Here is a 22,326-nt window from a genome sequence, read left to right on the forward strand (position 1 = left end):
GAGGGCTCGAAGTGCAAGTCAGAGTGTGAAAGTTTGATATTAGTCAGGTTTGTGATGCGTGACCCGCGCAAAGTGGCGCAATTTTAAACGTTCCTTGAAATATAAGCGTAGCCGCTGTTAAAGTGGGAAAACGTCGTCACGCTCGCTCGACTACCGAGATGAGTTTAAAGACGCAGGGCCGTGGCTGGTGATGTGGACGGCGGGGTCGTGTCTCACGGGGATGTGAGGAGAATAACAACATGCACGATTTTAAAAACAAAAAAAGGAAAAGGGCAAGTTTTTGTCAATAAAATAATAAAATATATATATATAAAAAAATATATATATGGCTCTTTGTCAATCAAGGTTTTCTATCTGAACGTGCAGATTTTTTGCTGTCTTTTCATCGTACTGCAGTTTTATTTTTCTCCTGAACATTGAAGCAAGAAGAAAAACAACAACAACAAAAAAAAGACCCAAAGACATTCAAAAAGAAACTGGGACAAGTACTGTGTCACTATTGTTGCTGTCCAAATACTTCACACTGAGGACTGTAAACATGTCATGTCTCTGTTTTGATTGTTAGAAAAGCTGCTTTAAATTGTGAAATATCTGACCAATTTTTTAGTAGTAAACAAACCACAAGGTCCGGTCAAACACTCAATACCATCTTTCAAACTGCCTGATTTCTTGAGGGGGTTGGTGCTTAAGGACAGTCAGTCTTCGGGTGTTTTCTTTGTGATTTGCAGCACAGGAATCGTAAAAAACATACAGAGGATTTTGCACTGACTAAACAGATTGTGTGGGCTGAGCGTTTCTGTCCCTGATTGTTTGTTTGTTTTGTTAGGAAGGAAACTGTTCACGGCTTGTCTGGAGATGAAACGACAAACGGCTCCTGAATTAAAGTTGCACATTTGAGTATTGTTTTCAAACAGATTTGAAAAACATGAACCTTTAAGGTTTCATACTCATCTCCATAAAGCTTCCTTACAGATTTGCTACCTTGCAGTGTGTGGCTGTGGGTTTGAAGCAGCATTAAGCCCTTCATAGCAGGCAATATAATGAAAATGAAAGATGAAAAATCCAAATATTTAAAGAGAGAAGAGTTGGTGGTGCTTTTGAGGACTTTTGACCTCAGTCTGTCTAAACCCCCGGCTAAAACCCTGGTAACAAGTGCTAACTTTATGTAGCTTAATAAAAATCCTACAGCTGCGCTTACCACGGCTGATAAAGTGCAATGAGACATAAACAGTTTTGCTCTCAAGGTGAAGCAAGCGCACATATCTGAGTGACAAGTGTGTGTGCATGTCTGTGTTAGTCATTGACTGCGTGTACACACACTCACCCTTACTTAAACCTGAGACCAACAAACGCAGCAGATTCTCCCTCCCTCCCAGCGTCCTGCCAGTCGGTGTCAGATCTATTTAGAGCTGCTCTCGCTGTTCTCCCTCTCCGTCGCTCCCTCAAGCTCAAATAGAAACAGGGTCTAAGCAGGGGGGCCTGCTGGGAGGATAAGACCAAAGGAATATAGCACATGTTTGGTGAAGAATGACTGTTGTGTGAGGAATGCGGGACCAGATCCATGACGCTGAGTCCACATGATATGGAAGGGAAAGCACACCTCTGGGATATCAAGCGTGGTCCTCCTTCCTTACGATCCTTTGAGCTGGTTTGTGCAGAAAAGTGAGTACAAACAGTTGTAAGAACTGTCTCGCCTTGTAACTCATGGATTCACTCGGGGTCCCCAGTCCGTCCTCTTCAAACTCAGATGACGAGTCCCCTGATCGCACTCCGGCCCCGGATTCCTCCCGCCACACCTCCCACACCGGGAAGCAGGGCGGCCTGGGCTACGGCTTCTGGGTGGCCTGGCTCCACCTGAGGCCCTTCATCCCCTTCTTCCTCATCAGCTTCATGGTCGTGGCACTCGTCTACCTGATGCAAGCCATCATCTACGGGGGGCCCTTCAAAGACCCGCTCTTCTTTGTCAAATTTAACGAGCGCTGGCCCCGGCCCACTCCAGACCGGCAGGACTTTCCAGCGCCTGCCAAGGTGCTCAGTCGGGTCCCCTCTTCATCTTTTGAGCAAGTCCTAGTTGAACTGCACAGAGACAATGAGACAATGTGAACCGTTTGTGTACAAATGGAGGACTTTTTTTGTTCTTGCTGTGGATATGAGCAAGAAGGACTCACCAGGTCTCGGTGCTATTGACAGGATACAGACTGATACTTTGTCTATTTATATGAGTAATTCAATTTGGTTTGTTTTCTGTGTCCCCTGTCTGTCCTTTCACCAAACCCCACTGGTTATGTTACTGGTTGCAAAATAAGAAAGGAATACTGGGTGGTCTTGCTTATCTTCTTATGAACATGGATATCAATCTGGGCCATGGAGATAAAACAACCTTTTTAGTTCAAAAGTGCTGTAATTTATTTATTTAGGTTGTCTCTGCGGTGCCTTTTTGGAACAATCTTTTTGGACAGGAATTGTCAAAATCGTACACAAAGAAAAGGCCCTTTGTAAAAAGCTGTAAAATATATAATTCACAAGGAGTGTTTTAATAAGAAAATGTGGCTGTCTGATACAAATCACTGATGATGTGTGTTTGGCCCGTGTTTCAGTCTGTGACTCTGGATGTTAAGGCTTGAGCTCTTTTCCCTGACCTTTATATGAGGTTTCAGAAGTGTGAGTTAAACAAATCAAGTGACAATCATCCAAATTTACAATCCGTTTAGTGCAAAATAGATGCTTTGTGCTTCTATCTGTCCGCTGTGGATCAGCAAGCAAACGCTATCCAGGAAAGCAAAGAGAGGGAGTTTGGTACTTTAAAGTATTTAAGAAACCAACTTGATTTGTCGAACTCAGTTGCATAGCTCATTAGCTTCTGCTCAACTTCAGAGGTCGTTTTGCTCTTTAGGAGTCAAAAATGTGGACCTTTAACTTTCCAGGAACACCACTGTAAAAACAGCAGCTCACAGTAACAGACTGTGCTTTCTGCTTTCTTCTTTCTTATTAATCCCAACCAAACTTTACTATAAAGACATTTATTTTGACGTACTACATCATGAAAACCATTTGTCATCACAACTGTCATCTTAACATATTGAAAAAAAATGTTAAAATACCTGGGTTATTGTGGATTAGTCTGGATTACTGTGACATTTTGATATTCTTGCAAATGCATCTTGTGCTTTCACTGTCATCACATATTTTATACTCAAACAGGGAAGCAGGGGGTGACAGGCAGACTGGCAGCTGTGTACGAAACAACAGATAGATGAGAATAACACCTTGTCCGTGTGTTTATTCATATTCCTCGGTCGCAGAGTATCCAAGGTTGACATTAAAAATGGTTTGCCCCAAATAAGACCTTAACCTTATTGCTGCAGAGTTGGGCGGTGATAATTAACAGGGGATTATGTTTTAATGTGGCTTAGTGTGTATGGAGTGTCTTCAGCCACAGTACCTCACACAGACTGTGTAGTGTTTCACTGATTAAAGTAGTCCCTTATACACAGAAATATATACCTAATAATAATAATAAAAAATCCATAAATGAGTCATTATAAACAACTGGTTATATACCAGAAGTAAGATTGCTTTATATATTGATTGATTGATTAATTGATTGATTGAACTGTGTGGTTTTTTTTTAAGCGTTCTACACTAAATGGTGACCAAGTCATATGGGCTTACAAACCACTTGACAACAGCAACAACAACTAGGGTGGCCATATAACAAATCATAATATACAGTTCCACAAAATTCAAAAAGGAAATATTTAAAAGCAGTCAACGTCCGTGAGAGAAAATGTCTTATTAGGTTAGATATAGTTTTCTCAGACAAAACAAAAAACAAACAAACAATACACAAAAAAGACAAAAATCCAGCTCAACATATTACCATTAGACAACCAAAACAAATCAGATTCCTTGTAACAGTAGTATACATAAACATAAATAACGTACAAGTACCTTAAAACTTCTGGAGTATTTCTGGAGAAATGACAACAAAGTATAAGTTGAATTGGATGTTCTTAAAATAAATTTGGTGTCTTAACTTCATTGTTTGTGGCCACCAACCGGAACAAAAGGCCTATGGAAATACCCAACCAAAAAAGGGCGAATCTATGTGGTGTCTCGTCTTTAGAAGCGAAACGGGAAGTAGCACAAGTGAACTATCACACTTTTAATACTCTGTCACTAATCTTTGACTGTCCGTTGCGATGTCGCTTGTGGCCACGGCTGCGTGGTGACCCGGGGTGCCCCCTGGCGGCGACACTAAGCGTACTGCGCTACGTTGCTCACCAAGCTGACCCGTGGATGACAGAAAACCCCACCGAAAAACAAAAACATACACTGTCTGTAAACCTTACTTTAAAACATACATATTTTAAAACGGAACTGCTTTTATTTCTTTGACGTGTGTGTGTGTGTGTGGGGGGGCGGATTTGTAGAGAGCTTTGAGACTCGCAAAAGGTGAGTGAGGCCAGTGTGTTTCACCTGCCCGCCTTCACGTGAAACAACATTGTAGTCCGCCTGATTAAAGTTGTTGAAGCGGCTCAGGTTGTGCTCAGAAGTATAGTTAGAGACAATAATGTAACGTTCGTGGCATGTTAATGAGTTATGACTAGTTTACGCCTGCTCGGTCTGCACGGTCTGGTAGTCAGGTGCACCGCTAGCGGGCTGCTAGTTGTCAGCAGCGATGCTAATCTGCAGGTGTGCGGTGATGGACGTTTGCGGACGGGGACTCGAGCTTTTAAGTTTTGTCTCAGCTCAGAAAGCGTTTATTGCTGATTTTAATCATTAAGAACCTCTACGTTTAGTTATTAAAAGGAGAGAAACAACAACACAATAACAGTAGTAGTTTCAGTGCTGATCTTATTTGTTATACTAAGTACTCAGCGTTGGATTGAATGTGCAAAATGATCAGTTTCAAATGAATTTCAAAGTAATAATTTAAGACACAAGACAATAATAATATCGCAACAGTATTAAGTAATCTTAGAAATAGCACGTGTATAAATACTAATACTATAATACTAATACATGTACACAACCTTTTTAGTTTTTTGGTATTTCTCAGTTTTACAGCTCTAAGGGGCTGATATATATGTATGCAGTACTCCAAGCATCTGCTGAATGAAGTACATGATCTCTTGAACATTTGTTTGTGATAATACACTGTTTTTTTGTTTGTTTTTGTGTGTGTCAATTTGTTCGTTCAGACAGACGTATTTGAATTTGAAAAGTCCAAATACAGATTGTCATCGCCCATAGTAGTTGAACGTCATTGTCTTCCTCTCTGTTCCTCCCCTGAGGTGGATGGAGAGATGTGGTGCTACCAAAAGCCGGGGTTTGAAGCCCTCCTCCTCGCTGAGCTGCAGAGACAGCAACAGTGCAGCCAGTTCTGCGACACTCTGCTCAAGACAGAAGGTGCAAATGCACCCACAAAAACAGCAAAATTGAATCACGCTTGCGTTATCACACTCTTACATCTCGTATTCTAGTTTCTTGTATTCATGGGAACATTACAGACATCTTTTCTCTCCTCCAGGTGTATCAGTGCCAGCACACAGTTGTATTCTCTCCGCCATCAGCCCCCACATCTCCTCTGCTCTGTCCTCCGCGCCGTCGCCCCCTGCAGGACAGACCCGTCTTTTGGAGTTTCGGGCACTCGGTGCCTGCACGCTGCTTCACATGGTCAGGCTGCTGTACACTGGAGAGATGGCAGGGGAGGGGGAGAAGGAGAAGCAAGAGGCCATTTCTGCTGCAGCCAACCTGGGCATCTGTGGACTGGTGGAAGTCACAAGGAGAGATCCTAAAAGTAGACGTGAAGAAGAAAAAGAAGAAGGCCAACATGCAGAGGTGGGAGTGCAGACGGAGCCACCGGTGCCTGAGGAAAATGAGGGGAGACGGAGAGGGTGGAGGAGAGAAGTGAGGGATGGGAGCACCTTTCTGTGGAAAGAGACGGTCTCAGGCGGTGAACGAGACACATGGACTCAGACAGAGGAGCTGCAGGTAAACGCAGCTCCTCTTCCTCCTCACCCAGCAGCCTCTTTCGAGACTATTGACATATCTGCTCTCCAGAGTTTGGGACAGACAGATCCCAGTCTTCTTCCCTCACAAGTCCCCTGTGTCCCTGTGTCCCTTGTCTACCCACTAGAGGAAAACCAAACACATCATTTTTCCTCTGCTCACATGGACCCTATGCAAGAATCCACAGCAGCTGGGCACACATCTGTTGTGGTCCAGCCTTACGCCCCCGCCCCACCTCCTCTGTCTTCTTTTTCCGGCCTACCAAACCTGTGTGTTGCTGACCCTCAACAAGCGGCCAGAGGTGTAGCAGCAGCTGAAGAATGGGAGGATGACAGGTTCGAGCAGTTTCAAGGAAACATCCCGGGATACATCAACTACTTCCTGAACTCAGACAAGGAGAAGGGATCCCGTAGGGGGCGACCGAGGGGGAGCCGAGGATCAGGTGCGAGGAGAGCTGGGACGGATGCGAGAAGAGCCAGGAGACCACGAGCGAGGACAGGAGGGAGGGGGAGGGGAGGGTTCATGCAGACAGTGGACGTGCAGGATGTGGGGGTGAGCAGGCTGCAGAATTTGTTTCTGCAGAGGTGGGGGATCAGGACGTCCAGGACGGGTCAGGGTGGAGGAGCTGCAGGCAGGAAGCTGTACCTGAAGACCAGAGAGCTTCTGATCAAAGACAAGCGCTGTCACAAGAGAAGAACGTGCAGCAAAGCGTGGGAGTTCAGTCCCAGCAGAGGGACAGGCAACATGCGGAGTGGATGGAGGAACACAACGCAGCAGTTTCACCAGGTGAGAGTGCTCATACGTCATTGCACTTAAAGAGGATGACAGCTCTGCTCAGTTATATGTGAACTGACTCAGATTATCAGCTCATCACAATCAGGCATTTTTAATTTCTTGTACATCTGCACTTTGTTTTGCCTTGTAATTAATACACTTTTCTGCCCGGTTACAGGATGACGTCCCCGCTGGCAGGCCTCGGAGGGCGAGAGCCAAACCAACGGCCTCCAGCCCCTCCCGTCGGCCTTCTCTGTCACCTGCAGCACCTTACGTGTCTCCAGCACCATTCCCCCTCCGCCACCCCACCTCTGTCCCTCCTCCGGCCGCTTCACCTCACGCCGAACAGCCTGAACAGATTGATCGTCTATTGGAGGAAGTGATCATGGGCCTCAACATTTTACCAAGCAGCAACAGTGGAGATCCGCATTTTCAGCCTCTACTTCCTGTCAGTCACAGCAGCTGTACCTGTGTGTCCTCTGGCAATAGTTTTGCCCAAAACAAACAACAAGGACAGGTTGTTATTGAAGCGAAAGGAGTCGGCAGCTCCAGCCCTGCAAACACCGATATGCCCGCTCTGCAGCAGCAGGCAGATGGAGAGCTGAATGCGATGCTGGAGCACTTCCTCCTGTCCTTTGAGCGGCATATTGACAGCTGTACAGCCAGAGAAGAGGTGGGGATGGATGGTGACAGCTGCACTGAGGCTCCAGTCGGAAGCTCTCAAATAACTGAGCCGCAACAAAATGACAAAGCTGAAACTCCACTCAAGGCTTCAGCTATTCCCCGCAAACATACCGAGGGAAGGCCGGAGAAAGTGAAAGCATCGAACAAACGACGAAAGAGGAGAAGAAAAAAACAATATATGTTGGCGCTGGAGAAAAAGAGGGTGAGGAATCCAGCATCATCGAGTGACGCAAAGACCAAAACGGTTCATGACCAAGTAGACAAGCAGCTACAGCAGAGGCCTGTGGTGAAACTGGAGAGGAGTGGCCTGCTGCCAGTGAGAGTGACACTGCAGGGACGCAGCTGTCAGATTCTGGACGTCAAGGTGTCAGACATTTCTAACTAATTTCCGTAAATGTACCTGATGATGTGTGGCCAAAAAAACCTGTTTTTTTAAGTCTGATAAATTTACAACATTAGATGTTTTCCTCTGTGTTTTATATTTTTTAGGGGCTTGCAAAAACCAGTTCTTCATCAGTGAAATGCCCACGTGACAGCTCGTCTGGCAAGAATCAGTCCTTCTGGTGGAGCACAAAGACGTACCCAATCCGGAGCAGGTTTAAGGAAGCACAAGTGGTGAGCACGGACCTTTTGAGATGTAACCTGTTCTGTAAAGAAAGAGACACCATGTTTTTATGTTATTGTTTGTAGCCACATAAGCAGTCTGACCTGACCTGGATATGTTGGTCGATAGTGCACAGATGTGGAGGTTACCTGTAGTGAGTATCGTCCCCATGTAGGGTCACGGCTTGCGTTTTTACATGCAGTGCCGGACTGTGCTTATTGATCGAGGTCTTCCCAATCGTGAGTTTTTAGTGCAGGTCACAGGCACTCAGTGTTGGTTCTCTCTGAATTTATTATGGATTGCAGGTGGTGAAATCCCTTAATTCCTTGCGCTTGCATGTTGAAAAATGCTGGCAGTTTTAAATTCAGGATAAGCATATAGTTAGCATATGGAGGCTGATGAGGCAGAGCATTCAGTATATTGTCTTTGTGTGTTTTCAACTGAGTGCATGTCAAATTTTTAGCAACTTATTGCATTTCTGTTTTTGTTTGCGTTTCGTGCAGCATCCCATCTTTTTTGCAATTGGGGTTGTGTATGGGCACAAGTGCAGCCTTGCAGAGATGCTAGCATGCTTACAGACTGTGATTTTTGTATTTATATATCTTAACTAATAAGTTTAATTTCTTTCACAGGACAGTATTCCCTTTCTCGAGGAGCCTCTTGTACAGAAATTGCCCCGTGCAGCTGGCCAACCACGAGCCAGGCCCAGGAAAAATGGACAACACCTTAGTTTATCTGACGGTGAGAGTTCAGCTCCGCCGATTCAGCCACAACCTGTTGAGCCCTGTGGCACAGACGAACAACTAGAGAAAAATCAAGAGAGACATGAACAAGACTTGACTGTCCAGCCCCAGGAAGAGGCGGATGGACCGACAATGAGCCTGAAGAGGAGGGGAGCAGAGACAGAGGAGAGGACAAGTGATAGCGTCTCTGTGGCCAAGAGGGCTTGCTTTGAGCAAATGCCACAGCTGACCTCTGAAACATGCACGCCAAGCTCTGATCCTGCACACCTCAAACCAGCAGCCATAGAGATGGAGGACACAATCGATGTGGAGGCTGTTTCAGTGACCAGTGGAGGAGAGTGTTTAGAAAGAGAAGTTCAGAAAACAGCGTGGAGTGAAATCGTAGAAACTAAGGAATGTTTGATGGATGAAGAGACGGAGAGCAGCTGTGACGACTTAATCGATGTGGACGGAGATGATGAAGATGACTGCCAAAAAGATGCAGTTAAGGACACTCGGCGGAGCAGAACAGGACGAACTCATGGTGACCTCGTTAAAGTGAAGCCTTCTGTTTCACTTCATTCAGATTCAGAGGCCAGTCTGGGGTCGACAGGAGGTTCGGAAGAGGACAAAGATGAGGACGTGGATGTGATTGGGGGGTGCAGTCCTGTCCCTGGTCCGGTGATCATCGACTGGATGGAGTCTTCGGACTTTGAGAAAGAGGAAGAAGACGAGGACGTTGACGTTGTCGGAGAAAACACAGAGTGTGCCTCATCAGCCGTCTTCGCTGCGATGGGTAAAGGTGAGCTTGCTAAGGGAAAGTATTGGACTGAGGTGCTCTTACGTTAGCACTTGTCATGCACAGTCATGCCATTTCTTTTTATTTTATTTCGTATGTTTCACAGAAAACATTGGGGAACTTGTTTCATTTAGCCGTGAGTTACAGGACAGGTAGAGAACAGTGAGAAGAGCATCCAGCAACATGTTAGCCGTTTGTTTGGACTGAAGGACGGGCAAAGAAAAGAAGAGCACCACGATGCATGCAGACGTTTGACTGAGTTTAATATTCAGGTTCGGCTCTTGAGTTGAATTTGCAGACTTTGCTGGCCAACTGACAAATTAGGTTTTTTTTAATTTTTATACTTGGTTGTTACTGATCGGTTTAGTGTGTGTGTGTGTGTGTAAAGTTTATTTTAAGTGTCAAGTGTTGAAAACAAGACAGTTTCAAAAAAGCATCAGGTTTGTGTACTGACAAAGGAATCAGGAGTGTTTTATTAGTTGTGAATGCGACTCAAACTGCATTGATTGTAAGCATAATTGATAACGTCAGTGTGTCTGTTCTGCCGCGGTTTGTAAATGTTCGAGGAAAACTCTCCTTGTTTTACTGTCAGCCAATCTTTCGTCATGTTCCCCGTGGCACTTGGAGTCCAGGACTCTGATTTCCACAATAAAAACTCCTTCCTACTTCCTGTGTCGCATCAGCTCTGTTCTGCGGCTCCACGTGAAAGTGAGGCTGACGTAGACATAAATGTGCAGGACTTAGACTTAAGTCCAGCTGTGGGGTTGATTATCACATATCGTATTATAGTCTCAACATGTGTAAGTCAGTAGCTCCACTAATACTGGAACCACAGTGTCAGAGCGTAAATCCACATCGTCAGCACCCTTGTGAACCTCACATTTGTTAGTTTCAGTGTTTCTGGTGAATTTTGGCTTGTGTTGTCTGAACTTGCAGCACATTTCTTTATCCCGCATGGTGTTTGAGTGACAAATGTTTTTCTGAATTTGCTTGTTGCTTTTACCTAAATGCCGCACATATTTTGTAAGTGATGAAGATGATGAATCTATTTTTTGCTACTGATAGTGTAAAACTTACAAGTGAATGACTGAAGTTATTCCTCCTGTTACGCGTCTGCACCGTGCTTTCCTTCGTTAGTCCTCAGCTTCCTTTGCGGTGTGCCGCCAGCCTAATTTACCGCCGTAAAGGTCCTGTGTGGAGGATTTGGTGGCGGTCGAGTTGTGTGCTTGCAGATTGCAGCCAACTGGTTGGTTTGCTGCTTCTGGGCTGCTGTAGAAACATGATGGCACAGCATGTTGGACTGTGTGGAAGCGCATCCACTCCCTCTGTACATATGAAAGGCTCATTCTAAGGTACTCATGATTAATTAAAAACAAGAATTGATGTTCTATTCCATTTCTGCTCCTAAATCCTATACACTGGGGTTTACGCTGGCAGGTATGCGTTTAAATAAGTATCTCAGAACCCTTGAATTGAAAGGCAGCTTTAAACATGTTGTAGTTGAATCCTTAAGAGAGATCAGCGGTCAGCTTGACTTAATGCCTTTCGCATTATTTCCTAATGGGAATATCAAAACATTAGTAGAGACTGAAATTGAAACTGTTCCTGGTTGCGTACTTTAGATTAGGTGAAGTGTCTGTACACCCCCTCCCCTCCATTGTAAAAACTTTGACAATTTAATCCCGTCACAACTGACATGACCTTCAGCCAACCACAACCGCTGATCCTTTCATACTGCAAATGGAGTTTATTCGTGCTTTTGTGTTTTTTCTAGTCACCGTGATATCACGTACACACTTAACTATAATAAAACAAGAGTACATGAGCTGAAAATGAGTTTATTAGTCATCAACCTGTGGATCAACCTCCTACACAACAACAAAACACATCTGAGCTGCACCAGAGAGCAGTCTGCTGCACTGAGGAGGGCGACTGCAGCCGGGGATGTTTTCCTGGTTAATGGCGCCACGTGGGAGCTTCGTGTCCCCTCTTTTGGTTCCTTGCTCAGGTGAGAGTACAGCGCAGGTGTGTGTTTGTACAAATTTGTGCAGGGACCTCTAAACCAAATAAAAAGACACTGTGTGAGTGTCACTTATGTTAGCATGTGTATATGTGTGTGTGTGTGTGTGTGTTTCCCTGTGCTTTAACAGTGCGATATTGTCTCTTATCACACTCTGGCAGCGGCTGAAAATCAGTGATTGGTGTTGAGCTGGGGCGGTGCAGCTGTCGGGAGCTCGAGTCAAGAGGAAGGAAAAGGACTGGAGAAAGGAAGGAAGGAAGGAAGAAAGGGAGGAGAGGGTTATGGGCAAAGGGAGGTCGAGGGGAGCTGCTGTCTCAGTCTCAGCCTGTCCTCCTCTCAATGCTGGATGCGCCTGATGGACTGGATCTGGGGTGTCTGACAGTGGGAGCCCCAGTTTCTCCAGTGCTGGTAGTCTCCGCTGTGTTTCTCACACTCCATGATGTACTGCTGGCCCCTGTAGCCAGGGTACTGGTAGCACACAAAGCTGTGGGGAGGACAGAGAAGGCAGCGAGGCTTAGTGGGACTATTTCAGGAGCTGCTGTGACAGAGTAGGGATTTACTACATCGAGCTGGTATGTCCGTTACATACAATACACAATAATGACGGATTATAGTGAGAGTGCATGGATTCATTTGTCTAGTGTGTAGAATAAATGAATGTTTTGACACATCCGGGACTTAAGCCAGATAAGTCTAAATCGCCTGAAAAAAAAATGAAAGAGCGCTTGTACGGGCGTCTCCTGATTTTAAAAAAGCATCTTATTAGTGCTGTTCAAAATGATTCGCAATGAACTTACGCGCCACACTGCACGTGCATGGAGCCAACTTCGGGCATCATCCAGCCCATGGCCTGCAGAGAGGGGTAGTCGTCACAGATCTCCACGCTGCGGCCCATGAAGTTCTCTCTCTCGAAGACGATCATGCGACTGCTCTGGTGGGACTGTAGAGGAGACAGGAGGTCGGGATTTTAAATTCCCACGGTCATTGTTGATTGCCGCCTGAACGCTAAGAGACAGGATGTAACTCACGGCGCAGTAGATGGGGCGCAGGGACATGAGGCGCTCCACGTGGTAGGAGAGGGAGCCGCTGTAAGCGTCCCAGTGGGGGTACTCTCCTCTCTCCAGGATGAACTGCTGGCCCTGGAAGTCATGGTGCTCATAACCCACCCAGCTGTTCAGAGACAGAGAGGGAACTGGTGACTTCACTGTATGTCCCTCTGAGAAGTTCGATTCTTGGGTGTGGGTATTGTGATTTTTATTTTAAGGTCGTACAGGTTGTACGTTCAGTAGACTGGATCTCTTTACTAGAGGAAAAGTTTGAGACTTACGCTCCGCTCTCCACCCTGATGGAGCGGATGTTGTCCAGTCCGCACTCCTGAATGTTGCAGCACTCGGAGGTGAACTCCAGGCACTTGCCCTGGAAATGCTCCTGCTCGAACACGGTCACCTGGGGAGACAACAGGAGTTAAGCCGCCAACAGGGTCATCATTTACCTCTGAGTATCAAGCAGGGATGTAAATCCATATCTCACGTCCATCACTTTTTTCTTATTTTGAATATAGTTTGCGCAAGGATGGATGGATGGATGTGCATTTACCTTGAAGAAAGGAGCCATGCCCATTCCTGAGCTGACCAGCGGCTGCATCATTGGGGACCTTGTAGTTCTGTACATCTTAAATCCTGAGGGAGGCAAGTGAGGACAGAGAGAGGAAGGGGAAGTCAGGTCAAACACGTATGTGAGAGTAAAAACCTGGTCATTTAGACTTAAGATAAGATAAGATAATCCTTTATTAGTCCCATAACTGGGAAATTACAATGTTACAGCAGCAAACAGGATATAGAGGGTGCAAAGCATGCAGGGATAAGGGAAGGATGAGCATTCAGAAAGAATAAATACACAGCAAACAAGTACCTGCAGCTGTGCACAGTACAGAAAAGAAAATGACTATTTACAATAGAGTCCCTCAAGTCATGATTAGCGGATGGATTGATTATTGTACCGATTTGTTTCAGGAACGGTGTTCAATTTCGCCTTCACCGCAAGACCCTTTTGAATTATTACCCAGATACAACTCATAACAATGTGAGCTAAAACACCTGAAGGAGGTGTGGCTTTTTCTTTTTTTTTTTGAAATGTGAAACATGACATACACTTCTGAGAAGGAGCAACATGCTGCATGTTGTGTTTCAGAAAGTGCTTTTTGGTTTTGGGTGTCTGTGTGAAGCAGCTTGAGTGCACCTGTCTGTCTGACCCTGAGCTGTGTTCAAAGCGGAGATGCAGCCTTACCTAGATTGGCACGTTATTAGATGAGCTTTGGAGTGGTACGCGCCTACCGCCTGCCTCGCGTAGAGCTTTGGGAGAACCTGGCGCTTCAGTTTTATACCGACGGTCGGGGAGCGCGCTTGCGGATGCGCGTCACCTGCTCTGACTCCGCACCGGCTGCGAGGCGCGCTCCCGGAGTGGCGACGCGCGGCCGCTGGATGCTGTTGGCCGACTCCAGCGGCCAGCTCAGCAGATCCCATAGTGCTGCTGATGCTCCGAAACAAAAGGCGCACCGGTATGTTCGGACCCCGGTCAGCAGTCCAGCTCGTGCCCAGGCACAAAGGGCCGGGATCGGAGTGGAGAATGCCGGGATTAACGGCGGAGCAGAGAGGCACCTCGGGGGGACACAGAAGGAGATAACTGGGTTTGTCTGTATTCATGTATGGAAACGTTAAAAGTTTCATTTGGGCCCCGCTCTCACACAATGGCATCTCACCAAACGATACTGCACCTTCAAGGGTGCAGGCATCCAAACCTGTGTGTTCAAAATCAAAATCAATGGCTTCCAAAGTTCTGTTACCATGAAAGTTTCCCTGCAGTTAAATCTCTAATTTAAACAAATAGCAAAATGCAAAACACAAATCCTCTCCTGTATGAGGATTGGGGGGAGTAGACATAGAGAAGAAGCATTTAGTCCAAATGTACATGTCAGGTATGAATGGTACTCACTGACTTGAAGTCTGGAACATTTTGTGACCATGGATTTAAATTTGTCCACCTTATGTGGAAATCAGAAGTTGGATGTCCCACATTCCTGTCGACACAAAGTCTAATGTTAGTATAGCCTGGCGGTTTATGTTTTGAAATAAGTGGGTCCTTATGCTGACATGACAAATATAAGATTTAATGATTAGAACTTGACTATAACTATGACTTAAATGACTAACTCACTACAATTTTTTACCCCTAAAAGTTGTTGTCAGGAATGTAACCTTGTACTTTATTCAGTTATTATTTTATTACTGTTGTACTTTATTTTCCAGCTTCTGTCACTCATCCTGTGTCTCCGCCCATCCCCTCTGTCCGTCCCTCTCTGATGATGTGGGGTTTTCTTTTGTCTCGCACCTCTGACCTCAGCAGGTTTGTTTCTCTGTCCATAATCCCTCTCCCATGGGCGCCAGCGTATAAAAGGAAGAGACGCTCTCCGAGCCACACACACTCTGAGTGAGGCTCGGCGCAGGCATCGCACACACAGACAGGTAAGGTACACACACACACGCAGGATGTATGCTTGTGGCCGTGTGGAGATACAAAGCTGGAGAAAAACATACAAAATATACATATTCAATATACTTTTTTCATATTTTTTGCATTTATTTCTTTCCTCTGTCTCCAATGTATCCCTTCATTTCCTTGGTGCCTTTTTACCAGTTAAAACAGGTTCAGTTTGTCACATGAACATACCCTTTCTAAGTGTGTTTTACCGCCTTTTGCCACCCAGTAAACATGTCCAGTGGAGATAAGTCCAAGACTTCTTCCCAGACCGACGGGAAGGTTGCTCAGGGCAAGAAGTCTGAGATGGGAATGATGTCCTATAAGGTGAGTGGCCCTCATACGACACCACACTGAGATATATTTAGTTTATCACATTACAGACCACTGCTGTTGTGCTGCGTACTGACTCTGAATCTGCGTGCACCTTCCGCCTCCAGATGTACGTGTTCGACCAGGAGAACTTCCAGGGTCGCATGATCGAGATCAGCAACGAGTGCATGAATGTGTGTGAGATGGGCATGGACCGCGTGCGCTCCCTGCGCGTTGAGTGCGGACCGTAAGTCTCAAAGAAAGACACACGTGCATTTTCACTCTTAAAACGTTTGTCTTTACACGGATACCTCATGCTATTGTCTCACCTGCAGCTTCGTGGGCTTTGAGCAGATGAACTTCTGTGGTGAGATGTACATCCTGGAGAAGGGAGAGTATCCTCGCTGGGACTCCTGGAGCAACTGCCAGAAGAATGACTACCTGCTTTCCTTCAGGCCTGTCAGAATGGTAAAAAATACTCATACTCTCAAGTTTTCTCTTTCGCTTTAGGTCCGTCCTTAAAACTGGTGTCTTTCTCTTCTTCCAGGATCCCGAGAAGCACAAGATCTGCCTGTACGAGGTTGGAGAGTTCAAGGGCCGCAAGATGGAGATCATGGACGATGACGTTCCCAGCCTGTTCTCCTACGGCTTCACAGACAGAGTGGGCAGCATCATTGTCAGCTGTGGAACGTGAGTGTCGGTTGCTGCTCAGACATCATCCTCACTGACATAAAAATCTCCATAAAGTCAATTGTATACATGATGTGGTTCCTCTTTTATCCCCAGCTGGGTGGGATACCAGTTCCCTGGATACCGTGGCAGCCAGTACCTGCTGGAGAAGGGAGACTACAGGCACTTCAATGAGTATGGCGCCCGCCATCCTCAGTTCCAGTCCGTGAGGCGTATCCGTGACATGCAGTGGCACCAACAGGGCTGCTACACCATGGCCAGCAAGTGAGGCTCAGGAAAGGAGAGAAAGAGAAAGAGCGGATGTGAGGGAGAGGGGCGGAGGAAGAGGGAAAGGGGGAGAGATGTCTGAGGCCTTACCTCAGTACCTTCAACAGTCTATGACCTAATATAATGAGGGGAAGGTGAGGATTTAGATCTGCCCCTGACTGGAGACAACACCTCAGTGGAAGGACCAGCGGGACCACCCTCCATTCCTCTCTGTCTCTACTTTTCTCTTTCTCCCCTATGGGCTGAGTTTTGCTTCCCTCCCCCTTTTCTCCCTTTTTTTTTTTTTAGTTCCTCACTTCATTCCCCTCCGCAGTCCTCTGAAACACCAACGAAGGAACACGACTCCTCTGGCTGTTTTACACACTTGATTCTCGGCTCAGGGTATGATGCACCATGGGAAGTCCCTGGAGCCAACCCCCCCCTGCCCTCGACTTCTTGCCCCTGTGCTTTGCACACCTTCTCTGCTGTACAGAATCCTGGCCAAGTTTTCAATAAAAGAGAAAATCTTGATTTCAAAGATGTTGTTGTTACTTATTGCTAAAAAAACGACTTGAATGAAAATGTCAACGAATAAAGCAGCTAAATAAAAGATCAAGTTAACTAAAAAATGAGAACTCAATCATATTCTTTAATCAGTCACTGCTTTTCTGAAGCACAGTATTTTAGACACGCATATCATTTCATGCCTGAGTTGTCAGGAAAATATTCTGAACCAGTATGTTATATAATGTCTTTGTTCACAGTTTTAATTATGACGAGCTGTCATCAGTAAAGTGGACAAACACTCTGCATTACTGTAGTCATGTTGAATGGGGTTTGGAAAGATTTGTGTAGTTAGCTACAAAATGCCTCAGAGTTACTTTGTAGTTGCAGTGCTTTGTACAGAAACAGACAGCAGTGAAGTAGTTTCAGACCTGCCATCAGGACAAACCTAAAGCTAAAGCCCTCTTCATAGAGATACAGTCATTAATTAAACTGAAATGTACAAGTTTTTCATGGTATTCATAAATTAACTTTGTTTGAAACAAATATAGAACATTTGAAATATAATTTTATGCAAAACAAATCCATACAAATCCAACAAATCCATACAAATCCAACAAAATATATAAATATTTAATTTGAAATGCATTTTTTGTCATTAATTAAGATATTTTATTCAGTTTACAAAAATCTTTGGCACATTTTCTGTTGAATTTAATGCTTGTGTGCTTCCATTCAGGCTTGTTTCTTGAATGTTGTGAGGGGTCAACATGATGCTTATGTGTGTCCTCTGAGCTGGAGCAGTTGGTCCTCTTAATGTTTTCCTACACACTGCGTTGGACTGTGTGTGTTTTAGCTGAATCTCCATTTTATTCCATGAATTCTGTGTAAACCAACTGACTGTCAGTGTACTGTGTGCTGTTTATTTGTCATAAACTCCATATTGAACATATCGTCCCAAGTTCACCTGTTCGAAAATAATTTGGCCTTTCATCCCATTTTTGAACATATCTTTAATCTAAAAAAAAAATATTTTCACAGTTATACAAACAAAGATTTTACACTCAGAAGACAAGCATGGATTATATAAAAATATATTTAAAAACACAATCATAAATGTTGTCTATAATGATTTTGATATGTTTTACGGCTGTTAAAATACTTCATTTTTTTGTCGCACCGGATAGTTTTTTTCTCTCCTTTTTTTCTTTATTTAATATAAAAATACAATTTCAAACGAGTGCTCTTAAGAACAGAAGAATCAAGTTCACTACAAGGTAGCGTGTTAACAAATCCAGCGGTTGCATAGTGTCTTTGTTCATCTGACATGTGGGCAGCTGGTCCGGTCAGCGAGACATCATTCGCACAAACTCTGAAAAGACAAGAAGATAAAGGAATGAGAGACGAGAAGGTGAGGACAAATGTGGTCTCAGGTGGGCTCCAATTAAGAATTTCTCTCACCCTCAAAGTCCACCAGACCGTCTCCGTTTAGGTCGACGTCTCGGAGGATCTCGTTGATCTCTCTGTTGGTCACTTGTTCTCCCATCAGCTTCTTCATGGCCTCACGCAGCTCAGTTAGACTGATCTGACCATCGCCATTCGAGTCGAACTGGACAAACGCACACAGAGACATTTTGAGAGACAATTGGACATTTTAGGAAATACACTACATCATACTTTCGAGGCAGCCACTGTGTTTTTATTTATAGTACCACTGGACGGCACCAAAGTATGACATTTTCAAATCCTTCACGTTGTGCCATCGTTCTCTCTTTCTTTCCAGATGTCACAACAATGTCCCATCCAGTCATATAAGTGGTTTATCAGCCAGTAATAATTCAGGGACACGCAAGTGTAGTTAACAAAATTAGCGCTCCCAGTGAGTTATTCCATTGACGATACTAGGAAATGTGGAATGCAACCATTATTGTCTGTGGTACAAAAGGTTGAAGGTACCCAATTAGAGCACAACTCTGAATGACTGGAAAAAAACCTCAGCTCAGGTGTTGCGTCTTTACTTGTACCATGCTGAAGGCCTGCTAAGATAGAAACTGGACAGTTCAATAAATAAAGGCATTTTATCAGAAACTTCACACACTGATAATTCTTTCTTGCTTTAAGTACCAAGCTTTAAGTACCAATATGTACACCCCGACCTCTTTGAATGCATCTCGTAGTTCTTTGACTCCAATCATGTCTGCTGTCTCGGCCAGCATTTTGGGTCCCATCAGCTCCACAAAGTCCTCAAAGTCCACTTTACCTCCACCTACAACGTACAAAAAAGTGTCACGACAGGCTAACCATCAGCTTGTCGCCTCTGATGTTCACACATCTCCGTTAAATGACAAATAATCTAATTATTATCATTAATCAACTGCAGTAACAGTCAGCGCAAGCTATTTGGTCTTAGCATGCATGTATTTTCAAGACGTATTGGCTTCCAACTAGACAGCTCTCATTCTGTTCTTCTCTTTTTTCAGTTTTTAATTTTGTATTGTGGAGCATATCGACAAACCAGGAGATGTTGCAGTTATGTGGTTCACTCAGATGTGCCAGAATGTTATTTGCTTGATATAAGTCTGAACTGACAACTCGTTAACACTTCATTTCCGTCAGTCCACTCAGTGGGGTTGACGGGCTCAGAGGTCTGGATGCCTAGACTCTGTTTTTGTTCCACTCACAGATCTGCTGGCTCAGTTCAATGAGCTCCATCTCTGTTGGCATGTATCCCATGGTCCTCATACACTCCCCCAGGTCTTTATGACTGATGTAGCCTTTTTTGTTCCTGTCAAACTCCACAAAAGCTTCACGGAGCTCTGACAGAAACACAGAAAGCACACGTTTTGATTTAAGTCACCTGTCATCATCAAGTTATTATGCTGTAAACGTACCAAAATCTCACCTTCAATCTCCTCCGGTCTCAGCTCTCTGTCCTGTTGCAGGAAGTAGAGACGCACACATTAGCTTCTCACTTCACACAGCACTAAACATCTCTCTCAAAGACAAATGCCTAAAATATTTAGAGCGCTTGTTTGGCATAATACAGACATATAAACACAGTCGGCTTTGTAGCAACATCATCGAAGACAACCACTGAACATGGAAGAAATGACACACAAACACAAACATCAAGTGAGCAGATAAAAATGAGAGGGGTGATTAATGGAGTCTGGCTTTGCATCAGTCAGCTGCAGCAATGCAATGAAACGTGATTTTGTTATTTGAAATGCCCATTTAAAGTGTCACAACTGACTCCATGTGTGTGTTATAGTTAGCAAACCCAGTGCATCTCGCAATGAAAAGCTGCATCTAAATCTAGAAGGATTAAATCGTATATCGCATTATGATATATATGACAATTAATGTACGGTAGCTCACAAAGGGTAACCACACTATCTGTTAGAGGTTGCCAGGCAAGACACATCTGGCGATTATGAGATTTGGGTGGTTTAGCTGGTACAGAGACCTTTAAACACATCTCCACTGTTCACACACGCATATCAGCACACATGTATCTGGCACATAAGCTCACTTAAGCTCAAATGCACATCCACCCATACAAAAGCACAAACTTGCATAACACAAGTTGTTTGGTGTGGAGGATGTCAGGCTAACAGGCAAGAAAAAAAAAAAAATATGTGACAAATCCTCTGAGGTTTTTTATTTTATTTCTTCGGATGTCCTCAGCCTCGTTTTTCACACGACGGCCGCGTGCCTCAAGTTCAAACCAAATTACAGCATGAGACGACATGGGATGCAGTGAGAAAATAAGTGCAGTGCAGTGATTTGCAATACTTGCAAAATCCTGTCACGCTCAGTAAGATCATTTAATGTGAGATTTTCTATACAGTTGTTAACATTTTTTGTGTCCAGTTGGATAAACCTGGTATGAGCCCATAGTACACCCACTATTGCTTGCAGTGAAGCTGGAGCCTTAAGGGACCTTTACTGGATGCCGGGGGGGAGTGGCACACTGCCTGCTTTGAAATTCAGCCTTGACCTCCATATTCATCTTACGCCCCAGAGGAAGCTCCACAAAGCCTGTCAATAATTTCCATGGAACCGAACGACTGACCCCACTGAGCATGTGCACTGGCAGCAGATTTGATTGTCTGACCAGTCGTGCCAGTGATGGGATAGCACAGCTGGTGTGGTGGAGAGCAGGAAGGTCAGCCACGATGCGGGAATGATAATGAATCGACACGAGTGGAAAAAGTTGCACCGGGTGAGGGGGGGTCGTGTGAGGACACAGTGTGCAGTCTTTGTGTTCTGTTACATACGAGTGTCTGCGAAAAACCCTGTTTAAGGAAGATGCAGGCCGGGCCCACGATGTTGTGTAGCATGTTGCAGTTCTTAACCAGCGCACCAAAGGGACCGTTGAACAGCTTATCCTCCACCTGCTGATCCTCCTCTCCCTCCGGCTGCAGACCCTGCTGGCCCACTGCCCTCACCTTCCCATCCACTACCCCCTTCAGAGGCAGACCAAGCTGTTATTCCACCACTCCAACTGTCAGCCATACATACACTGTCTGCATGATTGATTGAAACATAATCATATCTTTCAAGGAACAAGGCTAAGATCAACTGTTTCCAGTCATTAGATGGAATGTGGTTGTAAGCCCGGATTACATAAGCTGCTTATTATTTCAAGGCAATCCACTCACATCAGCTATTATCTCTACAGTGAAAAACCTTCTCGATCTCAACATCCTCTTTATGCGTCCACCCTGCTGCAGTCTCGACTGATAATTCTGCTGTCTGGTCTACAACCCTGTTGGGGTGAGATTTTTAACAGTATGACCTCGTTCTGATGTACTGCCATCAAAAAAGAAAATTTATATGACGTGGTTTGAAACAACCAGTGCTGCAATTTCAGCAAATAACTTTCCACTTTTGCTGCATTTAGAAAAACCTACAGATATGCTAGAGGAAGCCATCACCGCCTTCAAGGAATATGTTCAGTCTGTGGATGTGGCAGTCTTCAATAAGATCTGAGTCATACTAACACAGGATACATAATAATAGAAATGAAGTAAAACCTACAATTACAGAGGTATCAATTAGTTAAGTCAAGTTGCAAAGAAAGCTCCAAAAACTAGCACGTAGTCGTTATCAGTGTTTTGTTGCATATATTTTTCCCATACGAAAGTTCAAAGTTGCTGAGATGTTCAATAACAGAACCAGTAAATTTTAACAGATGTAAAATTGTAAAAGCATCAATTAGCAAGTGCAAGAGAAAGCATCGAGCTCCGGCAAGCCTGTCTAATAAAGATAGAGACAAGGGCTCTTACCTTCTTCACTTTCATAGATGGTTTGGTGCAGTTACCCATTACCCAGCCTCCCCTGGTTGACAAGCAATCTGACCACCTGTTCTCCTCCAAATCCTTCCTTCCTCTCGCTCTCTCTCAATAGCTTCTTTCTG

The 22,326-nt window shown here is 44.7% G+C and overlaps 4 protein-coding genes across 6 annotated transcripts in view; 2 read left to right on the forward strand and 2 right to left on the reverse strand.

The window, feature by feature from the left end:
* The first annotated feature begins 4,209 nt into the window (after positions 1–4,209).
* Positions 4,210–10,263, forward strand: LOC124068577. 2 transcript variants are annotated; one of them, XM_046406934.1, is made up of 7 exons: positions 4,210–4,455; positions 5,298–5,412; positions 5,534–6,801; positions 6,968–7,837; positions 7,963–8,088; positions 8,710–9,601; positions 9,705–10,263. In XM_046406934.1, exons 2-7 carry the CDS (start codon positions 5,310–5,312, stop codon positions 9,752–9,754), a joined length of 3,309 nt encoding a protein of 1,102 aa, XP_046262890.1. In that variant the 5' UTR covers positions 4,210–4,455; positions 5,298–5,309; the 3' UTR covers positions 9,755–10,263. The 2 variants fall into 2 exon arrangements, with proteins under 2 accessions (XP_046262890.1, XP_046262889.1); XM_046406933.1 differs by lacking the exon at positions 4,210–4,455 and adding an exon at positions 4,484–4,695.
* A 1,157-nt stretch (positions 10,264–11,420) lies between these two features.
* cryba1l1 (crystallin, beta A1, like 1) lies at positions 11,421–14,026 on the reverse strand. The gene is made up of 6 exons (XM_046407013.1): positions 13,905–14,026; positions 13,215–13,297; positions 12,946–13,064; positions 12,647–12,788; positions 12,416–12,558; positions 11,421–12,102 (listed from the first exon to the last, which is right to left on the reverse strand). Exons 2-6 carry the CDS (start codon positions 13,287–13,289, stop codon positions 11,955–11,957), a joined length of 627 nt encoding a protein of 208 aa, XP_046262969.1. The 5' UTR covers positions 13,290–13,297; positions 13,905–14,026; the 3' UTR covers positions 11,421–11,954.
* Positions 13,911–17,006, forward strand: LOC124068614 (beta-crystallin B1-like). Of its 2 annotated transcripts, none has more exons than XM_046407010.1 (7): positions 13,911–14,304; positions 15,018–15,139; positions 15,382–15,479; positions 15,593–15,711; positions 15,800–15,932; positions 16,012–16,154; positions 16,251–17,006. In XM_046407010.1, the coding sequence occupies exons 3-7, from the start codon at positions 15,387–15,389 to the stop codon at positions 16,420–16,422; spliced, it is 660 nt and encodes a 219-aa protein (XP_046262966.1). In that variant the 5' UTR covers positions 13,911–14,304; positions 15,018–15,139; positions 15,382–15,386; the 3' UTR covers positions 16,423–17,006. The 2 variants fall into 2 exon arrangements, with proteins under 2 accessions (XP_046262966.1, XP_046262968.1); XM_046407012.1 differs by having other exon boundaries at positions 15,021–15,139.
* An 841-nt stretch (positions 17,007–17,847) lies between these two features.
* The window catches only part of LOC124068323 (calcium-binding protein 2-like), a 10,426-nt gene continuing 5,947 nt past the window's right edge, over positions 17,848–22,326 (reverse strand). Inside the window, exons 3-7 of the mRNA XM_046406484.1 lie at positions 19,807–19,837; positions 19,586–19,720; positions 19,061–19,170; positions 18,366–18,513; positions 17,848–18,276 (exon numbers count right to left, since the gene is read on the reverse strand). Coding sequence (XP_046262440.1) covers positions 18,251–18,276; positions 18,366–18,513; positions 19,061–19,170; positions 19,586–19,720; positions 19,807–19,837 — 450 coding nt within the window. The 3' untranslated portion in view covers positions 17,848–18,250. The remainder of the gene's footprint in view (positions 18,277–18,365; positions 18,514–19,060; positions 19,171–19,585; positions 19,721–19,806; positions 19,838–22,326) is intronic.

The sequence above is a fragment of the Scatophagus argus genome, chromosome 12 (genome assembly GCF_020382885.2).
Source record: "Scatophagus argus isolate fScaArg1 chromosome 12, fScaArg1.pri, whole genome shotgun sequence".
Taxonomy (NCBI): domain Eukaryota; kingdom Metazoa; phylum Chordata; class Actinopteri; family Scatophagidae; genus Scatophagus; species Scatophagus argus.